At 39.8% G+C, this 23,926-nt stretch overlaps 1 protein-coding gene across 2 annotated transcripts in view; it reads right to left on the reverse strand.

Annotated features, from left to right (window-relative positions):
- CLVS1 (clavesin 1) overlaps positions 1-23,926 on the reverse strand; it is a 105,745-nt gene that overhangs the window by 62,851 nt on the left and 18,968 nt on the right. For both annotated transcript variants that reach the window (XM_037382315.1, XM_037382316.1), the window contains one exon: positions 3,437-3,611. In XM_037382315.1, the coding sequence (XP_037238212.1) occupies positions 3,437-3,611 (175 nt within the window). The remainder of the gene's footprint in view (positions 1-3,436; positions 3,612-23,926) is intronic.

Here is a 23,926-nt window from a genome sequence, read left to right on the forward strand (position 1 = left end):
TGCTTCTAATTCTAAAACGCTCATTTCGTTATGCAAAATGCCCCAAAGTTTAGTTTCTGGGTGGCTTAAGCCACAATTAAATTTTGTGTACCATCATAGGATAATTATAAGATCAGCGTGACAATACAGAGAAGTATTCATCTTCACAGATGAAGAGAACAGAGGGGAGAAATACACTGTGAAGGGGAAAAGCTGTTCACATTAAAAGAATAAGGATCAGAAATAAAAAATCATCAAGATATTGGCAAAATAGATTGGTTTTATAAACAACTTTTTCCCCACCTTTCCATCCATGTGCCAATCTTCTCTTTAATGCGTTAAAACTCAAAAGGTCAGTAAGGAGTATGGCATGAGCTCAAAGCATACAGTAGCAATTGCCTTGTGATAAAGGAGCAGTTCTCATTAATCAGGGATGGTTTAGGCACTAAGAACATATTTGACTCTGTACTACTGTGGCATAATGAGAATTGCCATACTGTACAAATACTTGCTTAGCATCTGAACAACTGTTGTTTAAAGTGGAGACATAAGGCTACTTTTAGGTCATTAAATATCTTAACTGAGAAACAGAGTAGATGCCCTGTAGAGTTATAGTGAACTATCTTGTATGATGCAATATACACAGAAATCCAGAGTAAAGAGTAGTATTGAGCAAAATGTGGTTTCAGACATGTGGCTGATAAGTAACTCATCTACCTGAGCATTTACAGACTTTACAGTATTTGGAACTGAGCATCCTATATAATAGCAACATATTAATCTCTGCAGCCAAGTCTATTAGATTTGACTAGCGTTGGTCTTGTTCCAACACAGAATGAACCAATGCACACACCTGTGTAATGTTTGTTCTCTGCTCTTAGTGATAAAGCAGCAATTTGAAGAAAAAAATAAATCAAATACAAATAAATCAATAATATATTGATTGGCTTAAAGTAATTTGAAAGTAAGAAAAAATATTAAATGCATAAGCCTAAATTATTACAGTTTATTTTTAGCAGTTCTGAATTTCAGAAAGCAACGGTCTGAGACACTGAATCAGATGAGACCTTAACAAACCTCTGGGAAAATGGTTCAGCTATGACATTAAAATTCCTATTACAGACAAAGAGGCTAGAAGTTCCTGGCTCAGACGTCAACATGTAAACATATGGGATCAACCCCACTAGAAACTGTAAGACAATTTTTTTCCTTCCATCTACTTCACTAGACTTACACAGGACTTAATATGACCCAAGCCCTCTTCTTAGAAAGGAGGTCTGGGATAGCCGTGTAATCTGTCTGAGGTTCTGTACATGCATAGTGCCTTAGCTGTGAGAAGTAACAAGGAACTAAACCAACCTCAGTTTCAGACATCATCATCTCCCGAGAGTAGAACCTGACTTTTTCACTTTCAGTGACCTCCAATGCAACTCATATTGTGACTCTTCTTTTTCTCTATGTAGGTCTTGCCTGCATTTCAATTATATTTTACATGAATTTTACATTAGGATAGCAGCAGTTCTTTTAAAATAATAATAGAGCAAAGCCTTAATGAAGGTACTTCAACAGCAACGATGAGAGCCAAAAAAACCACATCCCTAAATAAAGCGCCACCAACACCGCTTGCTAAATATGTGCTTTATAAGCATGAATGACTTCTAAACCTGATAAACTGAGTGCATCATTCACAACTCCTACAACTTGTCAGGCCCGCCAGTGGTTAGAAAAGTCTAGGACATATTATCCTAATTTGTACTTTTTAGAGTGTTCTATTTCTGCTTATCATGGAGAAGACAACAGTAACATGACTTTAAATAAGAAATGAAATGCCGACCCACCAAAAAGAAAGGCAGCCTTCTTAAGTCACCCAGCACAGGATGTCAGGATGACACAATCATAAGATCAGCTTTGGTGCTCACAGGTTTTGGTACTTCTAGAAACATATTGTTGCCAACAACTGCAAATAAACCATATGCAAACAACCTGGCAGTGTCATGGCCAGAAATGAGGTGGGATGAAGGCTTCATTGGCCCCTTACTGGAGGGTTGAAGTGCAAAATTTGGACACGCATAAGGACACCTTGTTGGGATTTGATTCCCTTATGAATGTCATTTGTCTCTATCTTCCTTCTGACTGAAGGGGTTTTTTGAACTACAGAATGTTACTTGGTGAAGGAACGCAGATGAAGTGATAGTATCAGCAGGAGAAGATAAGATATTGTCCTAGAGACTAATTGCACAGCTTGACTTTCTAATTTGTTAGAATAGATGAAAATTCCTCACAAATGAGAACACAGGCTTAAAACTGCTGGCAGATTTTTCTACCTCATTTTTGAATAATAACCCAAAGTAGAGACAATCACGATCTAATTGTAGACAATTTATTAGTCAAAAAAATTTGTTGAACAAATTGTTCTTTCTAGTATGTAAATTGAAGTTAAAATACACACACACCCCAGAGAAGATTATTCCTGAGGTAGTTATGACTGCGGGATACCTGAAAAGTACTAAAAATAAAATGAAAAAACAATGACTTATGAAATCTTCCCTTTTGAATATGTGGATACATGAAATGTGGTCCTTAAGCAACCCAGTCTAAGATTGAAGTTATCCCTGCTTTGAGCAGGGGGTTGGACAAGGTAATCTCCAGAGGTTTTTCCAACCTAAATAGTCCTCAGATTCTATCAAATGCCCACAATTAACAAAGTTGTGTCCGACTACTTCAAATGTAAAAATCCATCTCAGTTCTAACACATTGATGGGCTCAGACTCTAGTGGGAAGGGCTGAAGTCCTCTCTGAGCACCACAGCTCATCCTCAGGTTGGCCCAACAGGCCCCAGCTGCCTTGTCCTCACTTTCCACCTAACCCTGTAACAGTGAATGGTTTTAACCTGCTCCTATTTACTTGCAAGCACCAAGTGGATATACAGCCCCTGAACAGTCTCAACCATACTGTAACAGGATCCTGCGTGACAAGTGAAGGCAGTCAGAATAAGGGCACAACGGGGAGCCTGTCCTTCCTCTTCCTTATTTCCCTCCCACTCAAATGCATCCACATGAACATGACAGCACACTTCCATCTGCTGAGGGAGATGCTCACCTCTCCTGCCACCCTTCCTCTGCACAACGATGTCCTTGCATGTGGACTTCACATTCCAGAAAGCACACACTGCTGAATTTTAATCCCCCTGAATTCTCTGATGGATTAAACCTCAAATTCCTAACACTCCTTCTTAATGCTGCAGTAAGTAACACACATTGGTTACACTGATTTACATCTGAAATAAAAGTGATAGTCAAAATGAAACATCTGAAAATCAATCTCCACTGCAAGTGGATAGGACGTTAAAGCATTCTGGGTTTTTTTCTCAGCCCTTCATCTGCCCAGTGCCTGATGAGTCAAAAATCACTGTCTGCAGCAATAAAAGTTGCAGGCACATGTCTTGCCCTCCACTTACCTGTAACCCTTCAATGGCCAGTTTAAGGATAGATGGCGTAAGCTTGGAGGCTTGCTTGAAGGAAAAGTTGCTCCAGTCTATAATTAGAATGAAGCCATTTATCTGAAGCTCCTGATCTTCGATGAGCACTTCCAAGGACAGTAGGATAGCCCGAAGGATATCTATGAAGGAGTTCCTAAAGCCAAAGGAGAAAAAAAAAAATAATCACTGGTTGCAGTTATCTTCAAACCTGAAGATGCTCAGCTTTGCTGTGGATAGGGCCTGAGCAAGGGACAGGGATTTATTCTAGTAGATTTCTTCTGAAAAAAAGAGTTGTTTCAGAGGTGCCACTAAAGAGCTCCTGCTACAAAACTTACGCTCCTCTGCTTGGTGAGATAAGTCCTGTTCACAGGTGGATAAAATAAACCCTGAACAAAATCTTTTCAATTCTGGGATTCCTTACAAAAGATTTTCGCTAACCTACTTTGGGTAAATATCTGTGATGAAATGAAATTGATTCAGGCTATGAGTTTAAATCCCTGTTCCTCTGGATAAACTTTACCATGTTTTTTTGTTTGGGTTTTCTTTTCCCATTTTCTTTCTATTACAAAGAGAAAAATCAGAAAAGGAAGTAAATCAGTATAACATTAATATACATGGTATGGTTACAACTAGGCTCCCTGGGTTCCTGCTTGAGTGGAGGGAATGATCCAAGGCTTTGCACAATTAAGTTTGACTGTTTCCCTGTTTCTGTGAGCCAAACACAACATGAAAAATAGCTGCATACACTCAAAATGGGAACTCTTTATTAATTAGCAGCTACCAGCAGGCTGACTGCAAGGCTTCCCTCAGCTCTGGGAGAATAATTAGAAATGTTGGAGGCCTTGTGGGAGATAGAAAGTAACAAAGGAGAAAATGTTTTCTTTAATGTGAAAGTCTGTACTGAGAAGCCTAGGCCACTCTCTACTTCCATCTCATGCATTTTGCAAAAGCAAGAGTTGGACACCTTAATAACTAATTCTGTATTTACATCTGAATAAGCTGAAACAGGCCCTCTCCTCATCTGTCCTTTCATTAAGAAGATTTACAAACAACAGGTTTGTCACAGCACAAACAAGCTAGCAAGCAACAAAAGAGTTTTACTGTTGGTCAAACTCTACTACCTATACTGTTTCTCCACCCTCCAGAAGCCAGACCACACTCCTCCTTGTCCCTGCTAAGCTGGGGGTTTCCCCTTCTCTAGACTCCTTCCCCACCCAGCCTCTCTTCATCCAAGGTCTCCTCACCCACTCTCATCGGAGCTATTTAACCACTTAGCAGGAACGAGCTACAGCTGCACATCATCCATGTCAATCAACCCACTGCCTTCACAGCAAAACACAGCTGCATATTATCATTGTCAATCAACCCACTGCCCTCATTCCCCTACACAGGTTCTTTTAGAGAGCAACATCAAGGATAGCTTCAGAAAGTACAGCTTAACCTTGTGTAAAATGAAATGCTGTTGCAGTCTGCTTTACTTCTGCATAATTCCCAAATTCTGATGAGGACTGAGATCCATTACAGGAAAGGTTTGCACCATACTCTTCCATGGAGATTTTAATTTCATCCCTTTCTACTGTTTTCTTCAATTTAAAACAAGGCGTTTAAGCTTGCGAGAATTTTGTTTCAAATTCTAACTGAGAGAAAAAACCCATATGCAGCACAACCAAACTTCTCTACCACCAAGACCTCTACCTCTCAATGGCAGCAACACGTGATAAATTTCTATTACAAGTAAATGGTGACATGTTTTCTTATTCTTTTTTCTCTCAGTAGGTTTTGAGTGGAAAATGGACGTTCCTTCTCTAAAGGCACAGTCCCTTGAAAAAGCTGTTTCTGTACTGTGCCTTTCTGCAAAAGTTAGAAGCTTCTCTGAAGTATAATTGCCGAGGCAACTTGCAATACCTAGGTAGAGCTTAAAGATATTCAACGTTGTTGCTGCTATGTACCAGACCACCCTTCCCTCATTTGCAGAACAGCCTTGACCTTTTCAAATCCTATGGGGAAGCTGGCTAAACAGACAAACCGAAGGAGCACTTTCCTTAGCAATGTAAGGTGAAGGCATACTGATTGGATTGGGAACTGACACTTATTTTTAGTCTAAATTTATTTCAAAACACCATGATATGGATATACTATCCGCTGTCCAGCTGAAACTGGTGATGACTTTCAAGCAGCAGCAGATTACTAGACTTTCAGTGATGAAAAAGTGAGTGCACCCCTAGACTTTATCTACCTAATATATCCAAAACTACTTCACTCCAGCACCCCTAGGCGAGGGGTCAGCCTTCCACCAGAACTGCCCCGTGGAAGCTCCCAGGGGTGTGCAGTGGCTCCAAAAGTGTCCTTGCATACATGCCAGCCTTTTCTACTCTCTTGTCATCAACACAGAACGATACCAGCATTCATGGATGGACTTTCTGCCTGGATTGGGGAAGATGGACTAATCCAGAGCTCATTTTAACCCTACATTTGCAAACCCTAGAATGAAGAAAATACTTGTTACTACTGAAGGTGTGAAAACAGGGCCACGCTATGATAAGAAAAGGTTTCATCCTTCATTTGTGGGAAGAAGTTTTCTTAATAGAACATTCAAACTCATATTCGTGATCCTGATGCTTTTAGAAGCTGTGTAATGATTCCAGTAGGGCTGTATGGAAATGGTGCATGCAAAGCATCTTCTGTAATCCACTTAAACTCTAAATCACAATGTAATATTCCATTTGACTGAGTGCAAGATCTTCCTCTGAGGCTCTGTGCTGAGAAATTCCAGTCTTTGTTTGGGTGTCTACATAAATTACCAGGTTTTGAAGCAATTAGTCACCTGTGCTTCCCTGTACTTTCAGTAAAAATTATTTTCCTGGGAGATATAGCACCCCAGTTTTCTTAGTGTGCAACTAATCTGGCTGTCATCTGCCCAGATCCCTCCCCACCTCTATGTATTTGCAATTTTAAGACATGATGTAGGAAATAACTCAAAGTGAACACAAAGACGTTTTTCAGATGAGTATGAGAAGACATGGAAGCAGCAGGCAAGTCCTCCAGGTGGGCTGTTTGCAGGCACACTGTTTTGTGAATGCAGGGTCTGGATAGAAATCAGAGTGCCACTTGAGGCTGAAGCCCTCTGCTCCCTAATCTTGAGGCTCTGAGACAAGTCATTCAGCTGTGTGACTGATTTGCATCCAAATCATTTTATATGCATGAAGACAGAACCACTTTCTATTAGTCCATCTCTTTTGTTCCTTTCCCTCCTCCAATCCCCCCTCCCCACCATTTTAACCCTCTCTCACACACACAAAAAAGTGAAATAATTTACTATTACACAAAGGGAAATGTGTAAGGTGCTGTAAGGATTCAGCATGGAGCCTACTGAAGTGAGCCACTAATGAGTTACAAAAGATACGCACAAACCTCAGAAAGACAAAAAGCAGGAGGGAGGGAGAATGCCTATCTGCCTTGGCTGAATGGAAAGGTACCACAAAAGAGGCTCTTCAAATATCCTTTGGAAAATGGAAAGTTAACCCAACAGAAGCTAGTAGTAAGGAACAATAATGTAAAACAAAAATGAAGATGGTTTAGCTGAGGGATTTGGTGGGGAGATTAGCCAAAGGCATAACATGAAAATAAATAAGAAGAAATTACTTAATTATAAGAGACGTAAGCAGGCTGAGAGAATCAAAAGGCTCAGTGGAGTACCAGGGTGCAATGGGAACAATTAAAGAGGATAAAGACATTGCAGGGAAATTAAATGATCTATTAGCATGTCTCTGCCACCAGTCATTTTGTAGAGATAAATGAATAATAAAGCTGAGGAACTGTTGGAAAATAAGGGGTCAAATAAGACACACTACAAGAAAGCGATACATTTTGGAGAACATGGCATCAGTAAAGGATTTTGCCATTACTCTGTCTCTGAACAGTTAAGCATAGGGTCTGTTTTAGGCAAGCTAGTGAAACTAATTGGATTATTCATATGGTTAAAATATGAACATACAGAAGTACTGTCAGATGAAGCCATTAAGACTGTCTGGTAGCAAGCAAAAACAAACTGTCACTAAAAATCCCCACTGTCCCACAAGACAGCAGGCTATCAAAGTTTGGACCAATGTCGTTATCTTGGCAGTTGCAGACAACTCAGCTTATCATCCTGCAGTTAGTATGCAATAACAGCTTCTCTCCTCTAGCAGTTAAAGAGTGGCCAAAGCTGAATATCACTTAGCAAGCTGCAAACACGGCATAGATGCAAATCAGCTAAGAGACCACACCTCACTTTGTTCCATCCCCATACAATAAATCAACAGAGAGCAGAAATGCGTGCTTAGCTTCTAGTGGGGGCAGAGCTGGCACTGCACTGCAAAGAGGATTCTCACTGGGAGTAGAGCACAGAAAAGGAAGCAGGCAGAAGAAGGACCAGAAAAAACATCTTCAGGGTGCCCCAAATTATTTGAGCTAATCAAAGCTGAAGAAGCTGGCCGCACCTTGAATGCTTTGTTTGGTTTTGGGCCCCCCACTACAAGAAAGACATTGAGGTGCTGGAGAGTGTCCAGAGAAGGGCAGAGAAGCTGGTGAAGGGTTTAGAGAGCAGGTCCTATAAGGAGCGTCTGAGGGAACTGGGGCTGTTTAGCCTGGGGGAAAGGAGGCTCAGGAGGGACCTTATCGCTCTCTACAGCTGCCTGGAAGGAGGTTGTAGTGAGGTGGGGGCCTGTCTCTTCTGCCAAGTAACAAGCGATAGGATCAGACAGTGGTCTCAAGTTGTGCCAAAGAAGGTTTAGATTCGATATAAGGAAAAATTTCATCATGAAAAGAATTGTCAAGGCTGGCCAGGGAAGTGGCTAAGTCACCATCCCTGGAGGTATTTAAAAGACTTGTAGATGTGGTGTTTAGGGACATGGTTTGGTGGTGGACTTGACAGTGCTAGGTTAACGGTTGCTCTTGATGGTCTTAAAGGTCTTTTCCAACCTAAACAACTCCTCAAATCTATGATTCTATGAAAAGCTTAGAAAGGGAGATGTGTATAACACAGCACATCAATGCTGGTGGAGGAGGGAAGAGACAGGAAGGAACATTTTTAATTGTTCATATACACAGCCAAGGTACACTGTTCATAGAAAAGCCCTTGGAATCCAGTCAGCATTGGGTTTTGAACCAGTATTCATAAATCATATGATGTCATTTATTTCAGCAGGTTAAATTCTCCTTTCTGCTCACAAAGTATTGATAAGAAAGCCTCAGCTTCCTTGGATGTGTTTTTAGAAAACATCTGGTTTTTTTAATGCATGTTTTATTTTAGAAATGTAAAACTCATCTCTGCTGAAAAAAGCAATGGAAATTACTGACATACAGTCCGTGGGGATTCATGTCTTGGTTCAAACTCATGATCATTAGTAGCTACCGTGCCTCTCTGGCATCAGAGGGAAAGGGCAGTCAGTCCAACCTCTGCAAGACCTGATCTTCACATTTTATGACCTTTTCCTGAGGAAAGGCCCCTCATATGAATCCTGCACAACACAGGGTAGCCCTTGGCTGAAGAGTAACCGGGAAGAGCAACGGCAAAATGAAGAATCGTGAATAAACACGGTGACTCACTTGAATAATCCTGCACCAGAGAAGATGAACAGGTGAACAGAGGAGCTCACAGCCGACTCATGTGCTGAAAAGGGCTTGTTTGTCTCATCTGTCTGAGGTCTGAAAAGCGCATATTTGTGCAGAAATTAGCAAGGCTTGTCTGAGATTCACAGAGAAAATGGATTGCATTCACAGCACATGTTCACAAGTATTTTGACCTGCCACGGGTAACTATATATTCATAGAACAATTCAAAGCCATTTAAACTCCTTAGCTGCAAAAATATGAATAATTCACCAGCATGTAAACTGGAGACATTCTTACACAATAATATGAGATCTTATTTTGTAGGGTGCCAACGCCTTCTTTGTCATGCCCAAGTTAAGGTACAGATTTTCTCATTTCCTTGTAGAAGCAGCATACAAGCACATAAAACTCCTACTGAGCAAAACACAGGTTGCGTTAAGTTAAAGTCATAGCTCCGAATTATTAATCTGTCACTTCTAGTGTAGCTATCTTTGGTTGTTCCAGTATGTCAGCTTCAGACAGGCATCTCTCTTGTTTTGTAATGAAAAGATAGCAACTTTTTCCCCACAGCATCTGTGTAAGTCTATAAATAAAATTCTGAACAAACTTTACATCCAGAATAACAGACTGGATAGGTATGTGTGTTGATTTTTTTTGTTCAGAAATACTTAGTCCAATGAGCCACTGGATACAAAGAACAGCGTAGACTGAGACCTGAACTGTATTTAACAGCATTAGAAACCCACTGCTTAGCTTATAACTGAACAGAGGCCAGTCACCCACAGATATCTGGCTGGCTTTGAATTCCTGCTTGGAGTGAGCTGGAAGCCTCTGCCATTGCCCACGAAGGGAAAATGTACCACCTTGCAGAAAGAAACTGCATCGTTTTATTTTTCTATCATGCAAAAATTGCCTCTGAGTGACTTTCTTAAAGATATAAAAATATTCCCCTTGTCATGTTTCTCCTAGAAGTTCTTCTACGTACACGTATTAGGAGGTTTTTTGCTGTTACTTTCCACTTCAGTTGAACTCCATAGCAACCAGTAGCCCCCGAATTACACACTCTGCATTCAGGTCTGTGTTACGAATCTCCTCCTACATACACTCATTCATACTGTGGGCACCCTTAGCACATGAATACTGTGTTCCTGACGTTAATGTGACTGTGCAAGGGCCCTTTCTTACGTGTCATTTGGCTGAAAAACAGGGACCTTTGCAGCCCCTGTGCTTGGGGAGGGAGAGTGCAGGTGGTGGGGCTCTTCAGACCCCTGGTAGGACCAGCTTCCACCAGAGACCTGCACAGGGGAATGGGGAGGTGACATCTGCTCTTCCCTTTGCCTCAGCCCAGGGACATGCTACAGAATCTAGCAGGGAATCAGTTCAAGGTAGAGCATAAAATTGTTACGCTCCTGAGAGTTCAAAATATCCCTCCCTGAGCATTCCAGCAACCTGATCCTACCTGGAGCAGGCAACCGATTGCAAACCATCACAGCACAAGTTAGTGACTGCTGATAAGGCGTCCGCGTGGGTGCCGCCGGGCAGAGCCGAGCCAGGGTGCTCAGCACTGTGCAGGGTGAAACCTCTCAGGAGCAGCATGCTGCTCTGCTTTGAAGCCTGCTGCTGAAAGGGAAGGCCAGAATCAAAGTCTCAGGTGCGATATGACTGTTCCTCTGGCCGTGGATTTGTTTTATTCCTTCAGAAGTTAGTATTTCTGAGCTACACACTGGTGATTTTCTTGCCTTTTTAATACCCAGAGCAATGTCAAGCTTGCAAAGTGCAAATTTCTCGAGGAGGAATGCGACAATCAGAAGCAGCGTGTTATGATACTGTGGAAATTATTAAAAACCCTACACAACAAGTCCTAAATGCAATCAATAAATCAGTTGTACAGAGCCACTGCAGTAATTTGCCTAACAGTCCCAAATGCAATGTGCCCTGTAAGGAGCATGGGAAAGATGGGAAAAGAGCACATTCCAGCATAAGCACAGTCAGGGAGTCCATGGTAGTTTCAGGTTAGTGGTCTCCACTGTTTGAAATTCAGGAGATGACACATGGGAACAGACTGACGATCACAGCTACTATCTGAGATGTAGTTTTTAATCTCCTATCATGATCTTAACGATGTTGTGATACTGTTCCTTCAAAGCACAGCTGGAGTAAAAATGAACAAAATGAATGCTGGTACATGAATGACTGATGGTTAGAAGCATTAGGATTGATGACCTCTGTTGTTTTATTTTATTCTGTGTGAATGCATAGCCTTTTCTTATTCCCTCTTGGCACTGCAATCCATCCTTGCATCACACTAAGCTATTTGCTCAATTTCTTGCATCATTGCATTCCACAAGTTAATTTTTCATTACAGAAAGGGAAAGGATTTTCTTTTGAACATTATGAAGCTACTGTTTAATCACAGAAAGCAATTATACAGCTCCTTTGTTCTGTTATTAGAAAGTACAAATGACACCACTGATTCAGTCTCCCTGCTATCGTGGTTTCTGTGTGTGATTCCATTATATCTTCTCTAGCTTTATCTCCACTTCATCTTCAATATCTTTCCATTTGAAATAGCCCTGGACTTTTTGCTCCTTCCTGATGTGATTACCTCATTTGTTCATAATGATAATTAATTCCTTTCATTGCTCTTTTTTTATTTGGACAGCTATAGTTTTTACATTCCCTTCTTTTCGAGATAATGTAAAGTGAATTCAGTATTCAAGGTGAGTTTGGAATATCAGCATACATAAAAGAATATGTTATCTTTTCCTATGTCTTCTCTGTCTCATTCTTAATGCACCTAACATCTAATTAACTTTTCTGACCACCCCTGCACAATAAGTATACTTCTTAATTGTGCTGTCCATAATGACCTGATGTTTTCCTTAAAAGGTTGAAAGTAATTGAAAACCTAGAATAAACTGCACAGAGTTAAGAGAGGATAAAGGATCTGCATACAAGATGTGACCATATATTAAAATCCAACATCTTCTTGCATTGCACTTAGACTTCTTTGCATAATAAATGCTGCTTTTCTAGGTCATTCTAGAGTTTTCCACAATTTTTGCTAATCTTCACTAACCTACACAATTTTCCATTTTCTTTTTGTCACATCACCACTTACCTCACCTACGTCTGCCAAAAGGATATTACTGCTGGGCATTATGATAACATAATTTTGCTACTTACAAATCCTACTCTCTGCCTGAAGTATCAGGGCTACTTTTATGTGCAAGGCAAGAATTCATCTATATATTTATTAACTTTTCTGAAAAGGCTTTAATACAAATTTCAAAGAAAGATTTTTTTATTAGCTAACTAAATGGTATATATAAATATTTTTACCTTAGGCAATTCTAACAAAATTATCTAATTGTCCCTTTGGTTGCAACCAGTTGTTCTTACAGCAGACCTCAATGATGACTAGATCAAATAGCAAAGTTAAAATCAAATAACTGCTTACCAGTGCATATATGCTGAGTCTCATGAGTTCAGAACTACAAAAGTCATATTATCTTTTGTGGCTATTCAGACAGCACCTGGTTACTCACACAGCACTCATTAATCCAGAAAGCTTTGAAAAATGTAGCAGAATGCCTGGAAGGTGGTTCAGAAACTCACTTCTGTCTTCCTGTTGGAAAGTGTAACTGTTCAGCTAAGAAGCAAACTCATTCTGTGTGCTTGAAATTACAGTAATGAACTTTCATCTGGTAATCATAAGCTGCAATGAACCCAGAAGGTATGTATGAAGTCACCTCCTTTCTTCTTTCCAGTATGAAATCTCTATGAATCTCTAAGGTCAGAGAAGAAACCTCAGCTATCTGAATCTCAGAATTTCAGAGGCACAGATAGCGTACAATCGGTGTGCTTGACAGATGACAGTCAAAACTTGCCTAGGAAAGAAGCCCATATTTTGAAAAATATTCTGCTGAAGAGTCTCTTTTTCATGTGCATAGAAGCATGGAAGGTACATTTGATTCAACAGGCTGAAAAGAAGTCAGAGAAAATCATAGGAAAACGGAAAATTAAGCAAGTCCAGATTGTCAGGAACAGATTGGTTACATTAGGCTCAAGAAATTACTATTTCTACCTATTTTATCCATATTCTATCTATTTCTATCCAGTAGGAAGAGCAGAGCTGAGCAAATCATGGTGAAAAGCCACAGTAAACTGATACTGAGTTATGGGTCATGCCCTGCACATGAAATTCCAGATACTGTGTGTGAAGGTGACTGTTGCGCAGTATTATGCCCCTAACAAAAGCATAACACAAAGAAGAAAAAGAAAACTACAGCATCCCAGTGGACTTTATTAAGTCAGTACAGTATCCTCCTTGGCCTGTGTTAAATGAATGCACGCACAGGGACAGACTGTTGCAGACCTTGCAGCAGTAGCATGTCTAGAATTAGTTCACATGACAATGGTGGATAATGGCTTGTGTATCTTCATTGGCAAGATCATCATGTGGTAGTAATGTATATCTCCATGAAAGATTTATAGAGTAGTTTTGGTATCACCAGATGGTATAATGGAGAACCAGGGAGACCATGGTTCTTTTCTCCTTTCAGGAAGAATGAAACAGAAAAGCAGAGCATGTATGGGTAGAGAGCAGCATCACCACCAATTAAGACAAGGAAATAATTTGCAAAGAAAGCAATCAGAAATATCACGGTATCTAGGTTTATGAGCTCTTTCCATTAAAAATCACATTTTAACTATCATAATAGAGAGGGTGATATAAAAATGATGATGTTATTAAAAAGCTTGTCCCTATGCCTGTCTGGTGGAGAGTATATTGGGGTTTTGTTAGAGCAGCAAGAATAGATGATGAAGCTATGTGGGTTGTCATCACCCAAGGCAAATGATCAAAGCTGTATCTCTTCAGAGATATTGGGTAAGAGGTTATCAAGACATGAGAAGAAATGGCAAAAGGTAGAAAAGCAAGCATATCTTAGTAAACACCTAAAACAGCTATTTCATCAGGCAAATAAGCATATAGCTGTGCTTATATCTGTACTTAAATCTGGCAGTGAAAGTGGAAGACGTTACAAAGATGTACAAAAGTGATGTCAATCACAAAAAGGGTCATACATTCTTTTAGTTGGGGGCCATCAGGGCCAGTAAAAGACAGACATGGAAATATTCTAATAATTTCTTACAAGCAAATGAAAAGATGTCTCAAGCATTATATATCAAAGAGGTTTCCCATTGGAACAATAGGCAACTTTGATATAGCTGACAAGATGGAGGAACTTGATATTATTGAAGTAGAAATGATCATTGGGGAACTCAAAACAGATGCCATGAAGATTCATAAAAAAGCAGTTTAGGAAAAATTGACTGCAGATCTCTTCAGAAACTACGATGAAGAAAATTTGCTATAATGATTCAACTGAACAGGGCAGAAGGACCAGAAAAAAATGAACCCATGGAGATTTATGAAATAGAGAAGACTGATAAAAGTGTATGGAATCATGGTGCTGCCAGCCACAAAGAAACTGCTTTGCACAGTTATGCTGAAAAGGATATGCAGTGCCATGAAGCTCAAGAAAAATGAGCAGTTTTCACCGCAGCCACTTTTGAGTGGATCATATTTCATACAATTTCACTGAAGAAAGTGAAGGAATGAAGAGCAATAACCTTCCCCCTAAGAAAGCAGGTTTTTCCTACCCAGAAATCCACTGAAAGTGGAAACGAGCCTTATCTGTAGAAGATTACAGACTTTAATATCTCATTTATCAATGAGATAAAAATGCAATGTGATCCAACGAACAATGACAGGTCTGGTCAAATGGTACCATTGGAATCAAAAAAAGGTATGTCTTCTTCCTCACATTCTCCAGGTTTGTCTTAGTCTTCACTGGGTATTGGACCTCCCGTGTGGAAAACAGCTGACAGAAGTTCCTTTGGGAGATCTGGATACCACGGACACATGACTCCACAGTTCGTCAATCGATAGAAGACTGATAACTGAATTAATTTTATAAACAGCTAGTAGAAACCAAAAGTTATGGAAGACACCATCAGTGTGAATCACACCACACTGTGGTAGAAACCTTGGGAAATTAATTCTATAGGCAGCATGAATGACAGCTGCTTCTGTAATGACTCCAGTCTGTGAGGCAATTGCTCCTTTTGAAGATCAATTACTGAATACAGAAATCAAGTATAATCAGCATTATACTATGTGGCATTACCACCCTTTTACTAAGTGTATTTTTGTGTGGATGACATCAATGGAGCAAAAGAGGTTTGCCTGAAGGAAGATTAGGATGCTATGCAAAAATGGTTGGGTAAAAGGAACAAAAGTTTTTCAGATCCAGAAACAGCTACAACCACTTGATGCTTTGCAAGTGAGGAAGTGACCTTTCCTGGGATGTGGGATGTACAGGGTTTCTTTGGCAAAATAGCCCTTTAGAGTGGTGCTTTTCTTTTTTTTTTTTTTTTTTTTTTTTTTTGGCCTTGAGGTTGCAAAATATATTTTTCTAAGAGAATTTCAGGAAAAAGGGAAAAGAATGAGCCTAGAAGGACTCCCCTGAAATTTTTCTCAAGCAGCAACCTGAGCAAATTAATGTGACTAGCTCAGCTCATTTAGAAATACAACAGTGTTTAGACTGGCTTTCTCAAAATAGACGAAGTTATTGTGGAACAAAAATATTAAAATGCAGGCTGAAAATTTTAAATTAAAAACTGCCAGGATTACAGTCATTCTCAAAATGCCCCCGGTGCAGGATCAGTGGACAAAACAGGCTTTAATCAATTTTTAAAGTATGATTTCAGATGCCATAATCACAAAGGGAAAAATTAAGCATATTTTAAAACTCTAAGACCAGTCCTTCAAAAATTATGAGTACTTCAGTTTCTGCGAATGCAGTGGATTGGTGCATAATTTCCCCATTTCAGAAACCAAAAAGAACAGGCAATCTACCCAAAACATTTAATCAATGCTTTACTTGTATTTCATTATCAGGATTTGAAACCCTAAATTTCTGAAATAAACTCTGCCTTTTGAACAAGATTGCTGATTCCATGGTCTCACAGCATGAAGGCTTTTTCCTGGATGAGACAGGGAGAATCTTCGTGTCACATACTGACAGCAGTAGCGTGTAGTAACTGTCTGAGACCCCAAAGGCAGCAGAAATAGGATCGTGGAGCTTTGTAGAAATTATATGGAGAAAGGAAACCCAGCCTGGTATCCCTTATTTCCTGGAAGCCAGTACAATTTTTTTGGTACATGACAGTAGTTCCCAGTAGGGTACAGATTAGTGTTGCAGGTGCAGTGTGATCCTTGCCTTTGAATAGTAAAGCTATGTTATTATTTTGGCAGACTACCAAATTTCTCAGGAATTGCCAGTGAAAAGCAATCTAAGTGGTTTATAAACTATTAAAAATCAGTTGAGGTGAAAACAGAATTTCATGTGAATTGCAGCGTTAGGGATTCTGAAATAAAAGTTTTGCTGATTTGTTATTACAGAAGTTATCAGCAACCTCCTAAATCACTGTAACCTTTGTACAGCAGAGTATACTTACATGTGTGGATATTTAGTCTCTGCCTTCTGGCAACCACTGTTTCAGGGTTTGCTATTTCTGGAGGAAAGGGCTGTGTTTTAGGTTTCTAAACAACTGGAAACTGTACATTGATAAAGTAACAATTCATATTTTTCTATTACTGTTTATATTGATTTTTATTGCAAAGCTAATATAATTAATTTAAAATATTTTTTTTCACACTTCTAACAAGAATTCTCACATAGTCGATACAGAGAATTACTGAAGAAATTTGATTAACTGAAGTCACTACTCATTCAATTATAAACAATTGCTCATGGAGCAACATATGTTGCAATTAAGTACAGAAAACAATAGACAAAGTTATTGTGCTTTTGAACTTAGTGCACAGTGACATCCTGCCAGAGCACACACTGGTATTTACAGGACACAGCTCTGGAACCAGACAGCTGGAACAACTGGGACCTTTACTCCAAATGCAAGCAGTAGTGATCACTGAAATAAAGATACAGACAGGAGGGAGGCCCTGTTTTGTCAAAAGTCAGCAAAAAGAGGCAGAAAAAGGATCAGCAGACATCGCCACAGCTAGTTTAGTTACGTGGCCTTGAGAAAAATGCCATAAGGCATTTTCTAATACTTCAATATTAGTGGTAAACACGGAAGTCTTGAACAAATAAACCACCCCTTGTTCTTTACTTCTTTGTTTTCTGGAAAACAGTTGCCTGCAGTCATTGGTACAAGCTTGTTTACAAAGAAACACCTGATTTTTTTCATCTGTTGCCATTAGAAATCTTTATAAAACCAGAAAATCACAATTAATTTTCCTTGCAGTCTAATTGGTTTCATGGTAAGAAAGGAAGGGATTGGGTGTTACCATGAATATATCATGTATTATTGGAATAGCTGCAACTTGAAGTCTTTTTCAAAAGTAACAAAGCCTAGTTTTTGAGAGATGGCACTGGAGATGTTTGCACCTTAATAGGGAAGATATGGCCTTTAGAAAATCTAATACATAAAACCTATAATTTGGTATCATGGGATGAGTTGTTAAGATTGCAGGGTTTGTTTATACTATGTCAGGTGTCCTTTTTTCTCTGTTACTGTCTTACAGTTTAGAATGTATTGAAAGGGGAAAGTTAGGGAGAGTCTGTTCCTAAGATCTAAGCACAGTCTAAGGACTCATTTGTTTCAACAGCAGAACTAATTTGCTTACGAGTGACTGTAGTACATACTTCTCTTTATTCTAGCCAATGCTTTGATTTCACAGAAACGTTACCAAGAAGGCCTTATGGCAATAACAGAGAAAAACTTCAAGTGATAGAGTCTTTGCAAAATGAATCCCAATATGCTGCAGGTAGTTTAGTTTCCACAAAAACACACAGAAAGCAGAGTGATTCCAGGCTCTCTGTGGTTTTTCCCCCTGATCTGGAAGAACTCTTCAGCACTCTTTTCCCTTGCATTCTGTTGACTTAGCTTTGGTTAATATTTTGCATTTTTAGTATTAATCAACAGTGCTTAACAGTCAAGTCAAATGCACTTGTTTCATTTCTGTACAAGAAGTATATTAAGCTATAAGGTACCTAAGCAAAATGTCTAATGTAAAGCATATAAATAGTCTAATAGCCTCGTTCCTGTATTTTGTCTCCGTAGTTGAATTTGTTGGGGGTGCTCACAGACAGGTGAGTGTGTGCATTGTTGAATCAGATGTTATGAAAAAAACCTTTCCTTTGTCCTCTTGTTCAGAAATACATAAACCCTTTAATGTATATGCTTTTGAAAGAATTAGAGAAGGAGGTTCCCTGGCTTCAGCCGTGCAATCTTCTAACATACTTTTAGGAAAGCTGAAAACCAGACTTTTCAGTTCACCTATTCTGACCTAGTCATGTGCACTACTTTTATTAAGGGCCCCACAACATTACCGTAGGCATGAATCAGGCCGTTTTTCATTCCAGAAGTAGGAAACATCATGACAGAGTACAGCGCTGGCACAGTGGGACCTTGTGCAAGCAGGACATTGATGAACACCTTCCTCCCCTCCGCCCGGCTGCAGCACTTCACCTCTGTAGTCTGCTGCTCCCCTGGTCCCAGCCAGAGCCTGTACTCAGAGGACACAGCTAACTGAGGTGCTGAGCTATAAATCACACCTGTTTCCTGATGCTGCGCACTTCTTCCAGCATAACCATTTCCATTTTTTTCCTTTGTTTCATTTTCTGTTACCCTGCCATGCTCATATTGAAGCAATTCGCTACATGCAGATTTAATGAGTCTTGCCCGTGGCTCGCATGCCCTTCTTAATTGCTAGGCACCAGCAGCCTGGCAAATGGTTGTTTTCTCAACATCCTGTTAGTATAGTAACACTTCTTATCTTTTCAAGTACTTCAGGATAACAAAATAATAGTTTTTCTATTGAAGATGCATTTGTAGAAATTTATAGTGAGCCATAGCCTAGGACAGGCTTAGGTAGCAGCTAAATTTATCTTCCACCACACCTTTGGGAGATGTAGAGTTTCTTCAGGGAAGAAAAAAGTAGTCAAAGGGGGTTTTCCTGTCCACGCCAGTGTAAGAGCTAGACAAGGACTGAAGTGTCTTTGTAGGTCAGGTGAGGGTCAGTTCAGGTTTCCTTCTGTATCTTTTTTGCAAGCAGGATTAAAGACCTTGTCTTCAAGGCAGTGGTGTGACAAGTACGAAACATTGAGTTATTTCTTCCCTGTGTCAGTGAATCACTGCCTGGCTGTCTTCAGCCCCTGTGACCCTCCCGCCGCCCCCCCATTAGGCTCAGAGTGCACTCCTGCCCCAAGCTGCAGCCAGCTGCAAGCTGCTTGGCCCTGCCCTGCTGCCCCAGGGACCCCCCGGTTCCCCCAGCCCTGAGAGCCCCCGACTCCCTGACACACTCTTCTTCATTTAAGGAAGGCTATTAAATTTTCATTTAAGAAATCCTTCTTTCTTTTCTCCTGTCCATTTAGGTTGCAAACTTTCTAGGGTTGGGATTAAAACTTGCTTTGTTTTTTTCATCCTAGTACCCAGTTTAGGGGTGACTGATAGCAAAAATTGAACAAATTCATGTAGGAAATTAGTTGCTGGTGAGCACAACTAGCCAATATGAGTGCAATGACCTTTTAGATAGATCATGTAATAGGTGGTCACACAATTCAACAGCCACGGTCTGGATTGACTGGGAAAGTTTTGAGATGCAGCTGCATTTAAAGTCTGCGCATTTTATTATGTTTGACAATTGCTTGTAGGTTAGCTCCCTGCATTATATTTTAATATAACCTATGCTATTCACTGTGTTTCCCTGAATGAAGTGCAGTTAAATGATGTAGCACAGTAAATTCCTTAAAGCTCAGACCTCTGCTCCTAAGACAGTATTTTTGGCCTGGTAGGTCCAGTAGTGTTCAAGAACAGCATTTAGCATCCTGGAGACCAGATACTCAGCTGTGCCAGCACCATAGTACAGTGTATTTCAAGAGTTAAAATGAAGGTGGCTTTACACTAATTAGACTTCCTTGGATGTAGGGATGTGGCTGCTTATTAACAGGGCCAGCAACAGCTCTGGAGGCCCTCCTTGTGCTGTTTTCCTGGATGGCAGCCAATAGGACAGGCCACATGGCTCCTGCATCAGCTGGAGCATTCCCTCCATAAATGTGTAGCCAACACTACGTGCGCACTGCAACAATTCACAGCCACACTCAGTACTTCAGAAACTCCCTCCCATGGGAAAACTCAATACTTATGAAAGTAAGGCAGACGTATGACAGTGCCGTTCTCACTCACTGCATCTGCACACTCCTCCTGACAGTGCGTTTGCTCACCGATAATTTCCTTAATTCTTACAGCTTCTTTTTTGGGGGTCATGACAGAAGGCCCTCATTGGAGGACTATTTCTAGGCGTATCTACCTGGAGATTCTGCAATTTTCTACATCACAGACAGGCATAGCAGCCTTTTCACAAAGTTAGAATACCTGCATTATTTAGTGGTTTCAAACAGGTTCTTATCCAGCAAGAAGGCTGCAATAGACCTTGGGTACAATAACCATTATCCCCCTCAGCACACAGTGACTGGGAGACACAGCTCCATTGCAGGATAGGAAACAATGACACTGGAACACCATAAAATATCATAACTAACCATTTTCAAATATAACTGAGACATAAAACACCCAGCATGTATTCAGAATCCCACATGGGGAAATTGCTTTTACACAGCATTTCTTATACACAAGATAATCTGTTGGACTTTTAGATACCAGAGCTTACTGATATAATGTTCATATTCTTAAACTGCAAGATGTCTTAAAGTACCATCTGACTTTATCCTCCTCAGAGGCTTTTGACAAAGCAACATTAATCCTAGAAACAGGGGATAGAAAGTTCCCTGACAGCATCTCTTGCGTCTCCTGCATTGCATCATCATAAGTACTCTAGTTTGTCTGTGATTTCTTTAGTAAAAAATCCAGTGATGAGGAGTCCATAGAGTGCCTCAGTTACCTGTTCAGGTCCTGAACCACCTTAACCATTGTAAAATGTTTTCTAATTTTTGGAAATCTAATTCTGCTCAAGATTATTCAATTTGCTTTCATTCTGTATTCCCAGCCCCAAGAAAATGGAAAACTTTTAACTACCACCTTTTATTAAGGTAAACTTTTATATACAGAAAGATTCAAATCTCATCCCTTTTTTGATTTCTAAAAAAAAAATAATAATAATAATTTAAAAATCAACTTTTATTATATTGTCATATTTTCCAGACTTCTTGTTTTACTGTTCTTTTCTTGACATAGCTCAGATTTGTCTCTTGTGCTAGTGTTTAGGTTACAGATCGGTTGAGGTGAGTTGTCCTGCAGACAACATTCCGGTAATACAGCTCAGAGACATTGCTTCCTCAATGGTAGCACCTTACTGTATCATTCCATTTGTAGTCTATCATTTACCCCCAAATCCTTTTGTGCCCAATTGGTATTTTCTCCATTAATTGACCATTGATACCCTATTTAACAAACCAAGAGGTGAGAAAATCCCAACAGAGACAAATGTGTCAGCCAGGACTAAACCAGTATGTCTGGTGTCTCACAAGGCTCGTTGGCCTTTAACACAGACTCTACATCTGATATGCCTCTTTTTGAAGTAAACCTCCAAATGATTCTGAATTACTTTTAAATGAATCATAGAAAATTTTCTATGAAAGAAAGTGAATGTACGTGTAGCTATGTATAAATTTTAAGAGAGAATAATAATAAGATGCTGGAAAAATAAAAGACATTTATTGGCAGCTACGGCATACACAAAGTGCCATTTTCCCCAGACTTACAGAGCTCTTTTATTCAAACAGAATTGAAGGTTTTGTCAGAGCAAAACTGAATTTAAGTTGCAGTAGCCAGCTAAAAGTGGCTTACATGTAAATGAGAACCTAAGATACGGAAAGATTTCCTACTGTCTCTCCCTAGGTCAGAGTTTATTCCTCCTCCTTTTTTATCTCAGTTTTCAAATTAATATTGCAGTGCATTTGGAAGGAGGATTTTTCAGCAGTCTGTTTCTCTTTCAATATAAATCACATTTCTCCTTTTGTACTTACACAACAGATGGGTAGGATTATCCCTGGGAAAACAAGGCAATACATTCTTATTCAGAAACCTCACAAAGTAAGAACAGCTTAGAGGATCATAGGTCCAAGGTAATAAGAGAGGATGGAGATGCCTTAGATAAGGTTATCACACTCTACTATGGATTTTCCTGGTCAGAAATATCTATACAAAAGAAATTCTGTGTGCTAACACATTCCCTAGCACTCTGAAGGGGTATAGGCACCACATATACTCTATAGATTGATCTGTGCATGTTTAATACACGTGACTGGCATCTCTTGGATTTGCTGTGAAAGGAAGCCAGAAGGAAGGAAAGGGCGAAAGGTTTAGCACTGGCAAGAGGAGTTCATGTTTCTGATCACACCATAGCAGTGGCCTTGTGCGTGTTACCTCTTTATTTCACCTTTATTACTTCATTCATATCTGAATGCACAGAATTCAGTTCCTCTACTGAGATGGTGTAAAACCAGAGGAGCTGAAATTATGGCTTTGTAGAAGGGAACATAGGACTATCTATGGGAAAGAACAAGGAAAGTATAAGGATGGCTTGTAACTGGCACTCAATGAAGGAAACCATATTGATTTAAAAAGAAAAAAAAAAAAAGTCTTGAACTTCCTGCTCCATTAATTCAGACCATCAGCTCACGTCTTGTCAAGTATATGAGAGCACTTGTCTTGTAAAGTACACGTGAGAGTGGTTCTGGATCAGACCAAAGGTTCCTCTGCCCCCAAATTGTTGTGTGACAGTGGCCAGCAGCAGGTCCCTAACTGTATCAAACAACAAAGGGGTTTGATACACAGCAGTTTGGCAAGGTTAAAACAGAAAACATACTAATTTGCCTCTGAAAACAAATATTTCTTACGTATATTGATGTATTAACTTCAAAAATATGGTAGTCATGCTTAAAAACTTACAGTTTCACTCAAATCCTGAATTCTGGCCCTCTAAAGATCTACTATGGTTATATTGATGTATTGTATAAATAATCCATATGCATTTTTCAAATAGATGGTTACTGACCACATAGCATCATAACATTACTTGGTGCTGTGATTTATATGGCATATAGGAAAGCTAACTGGCACCAGATGCGTTAACGCATGCAGAGACATGTGTCATCTGCTGTGTGTCTGCAGTAGAGAAGTGGAGAAGCGATGCCATCTTTCTATAAAGAAAAAGCACCTATGAAGATACTTACGTATTACCTTGCCTTGAAAAATTAATCTTTACTGATGCAAGTTTGCTCAGCATGGGCAGAAAATAGGCAGTTACATAGGAAATAGTTCCAGCAGGAGACTAACTGGCTGGCTTTGCCCTCTGTGCCCTGCTAAAAATGGACCTTCCAGGAAGTTTCAAGAGCTGAGATTATCATGCTCTGGGAGCAAAGGATAGTTGCTTTTTACTGCCTCTGTGGCTGCTGCACTTACTAAAAATAAAAACTGTGGGAGTGCAATCAGAATTTAAGACAAAAATGTCCTTTTTGTCAAGGAGTGATTCCATTTTCTTCTCTTTAGGAATCAAGTCTCCAGTCATGGCATATTAATTATGATGCTCCACCTGTTTTATTGGCTTATCCATGTCAAAAGAGGCAAAATATCCTGTACAGAAGAGCTGTAACAATTCCATTTTTAGGCTGGTTTATTGGAATGTCTTTACTCCTCCATCCTTTCCTCTGGCCTTCACTTCTAGCTGCTCTGCTAAATTTTTGGGTGCCTGTGGTAGACAGGTGCTTGTACCTCTTCTTCCCTCACATTATCAAGAGCATCCCAGAGATACATACTGAGGGC

This window comes from Falco rusticolus, chromosome 3 (assembly GCF_015220075.1).
Source record: "Falco rusticolus isolate bFalRus1 chromosome 3, bFalRus1.pri, whole genome shotgun sequence".
Classification (NCBI taxonomy): domain Eukaryota; kingdom Metazoa; phylum Chordata; class Aves; order Falconiformes; family Falconidae; genus Falco; species Falco rusticolus.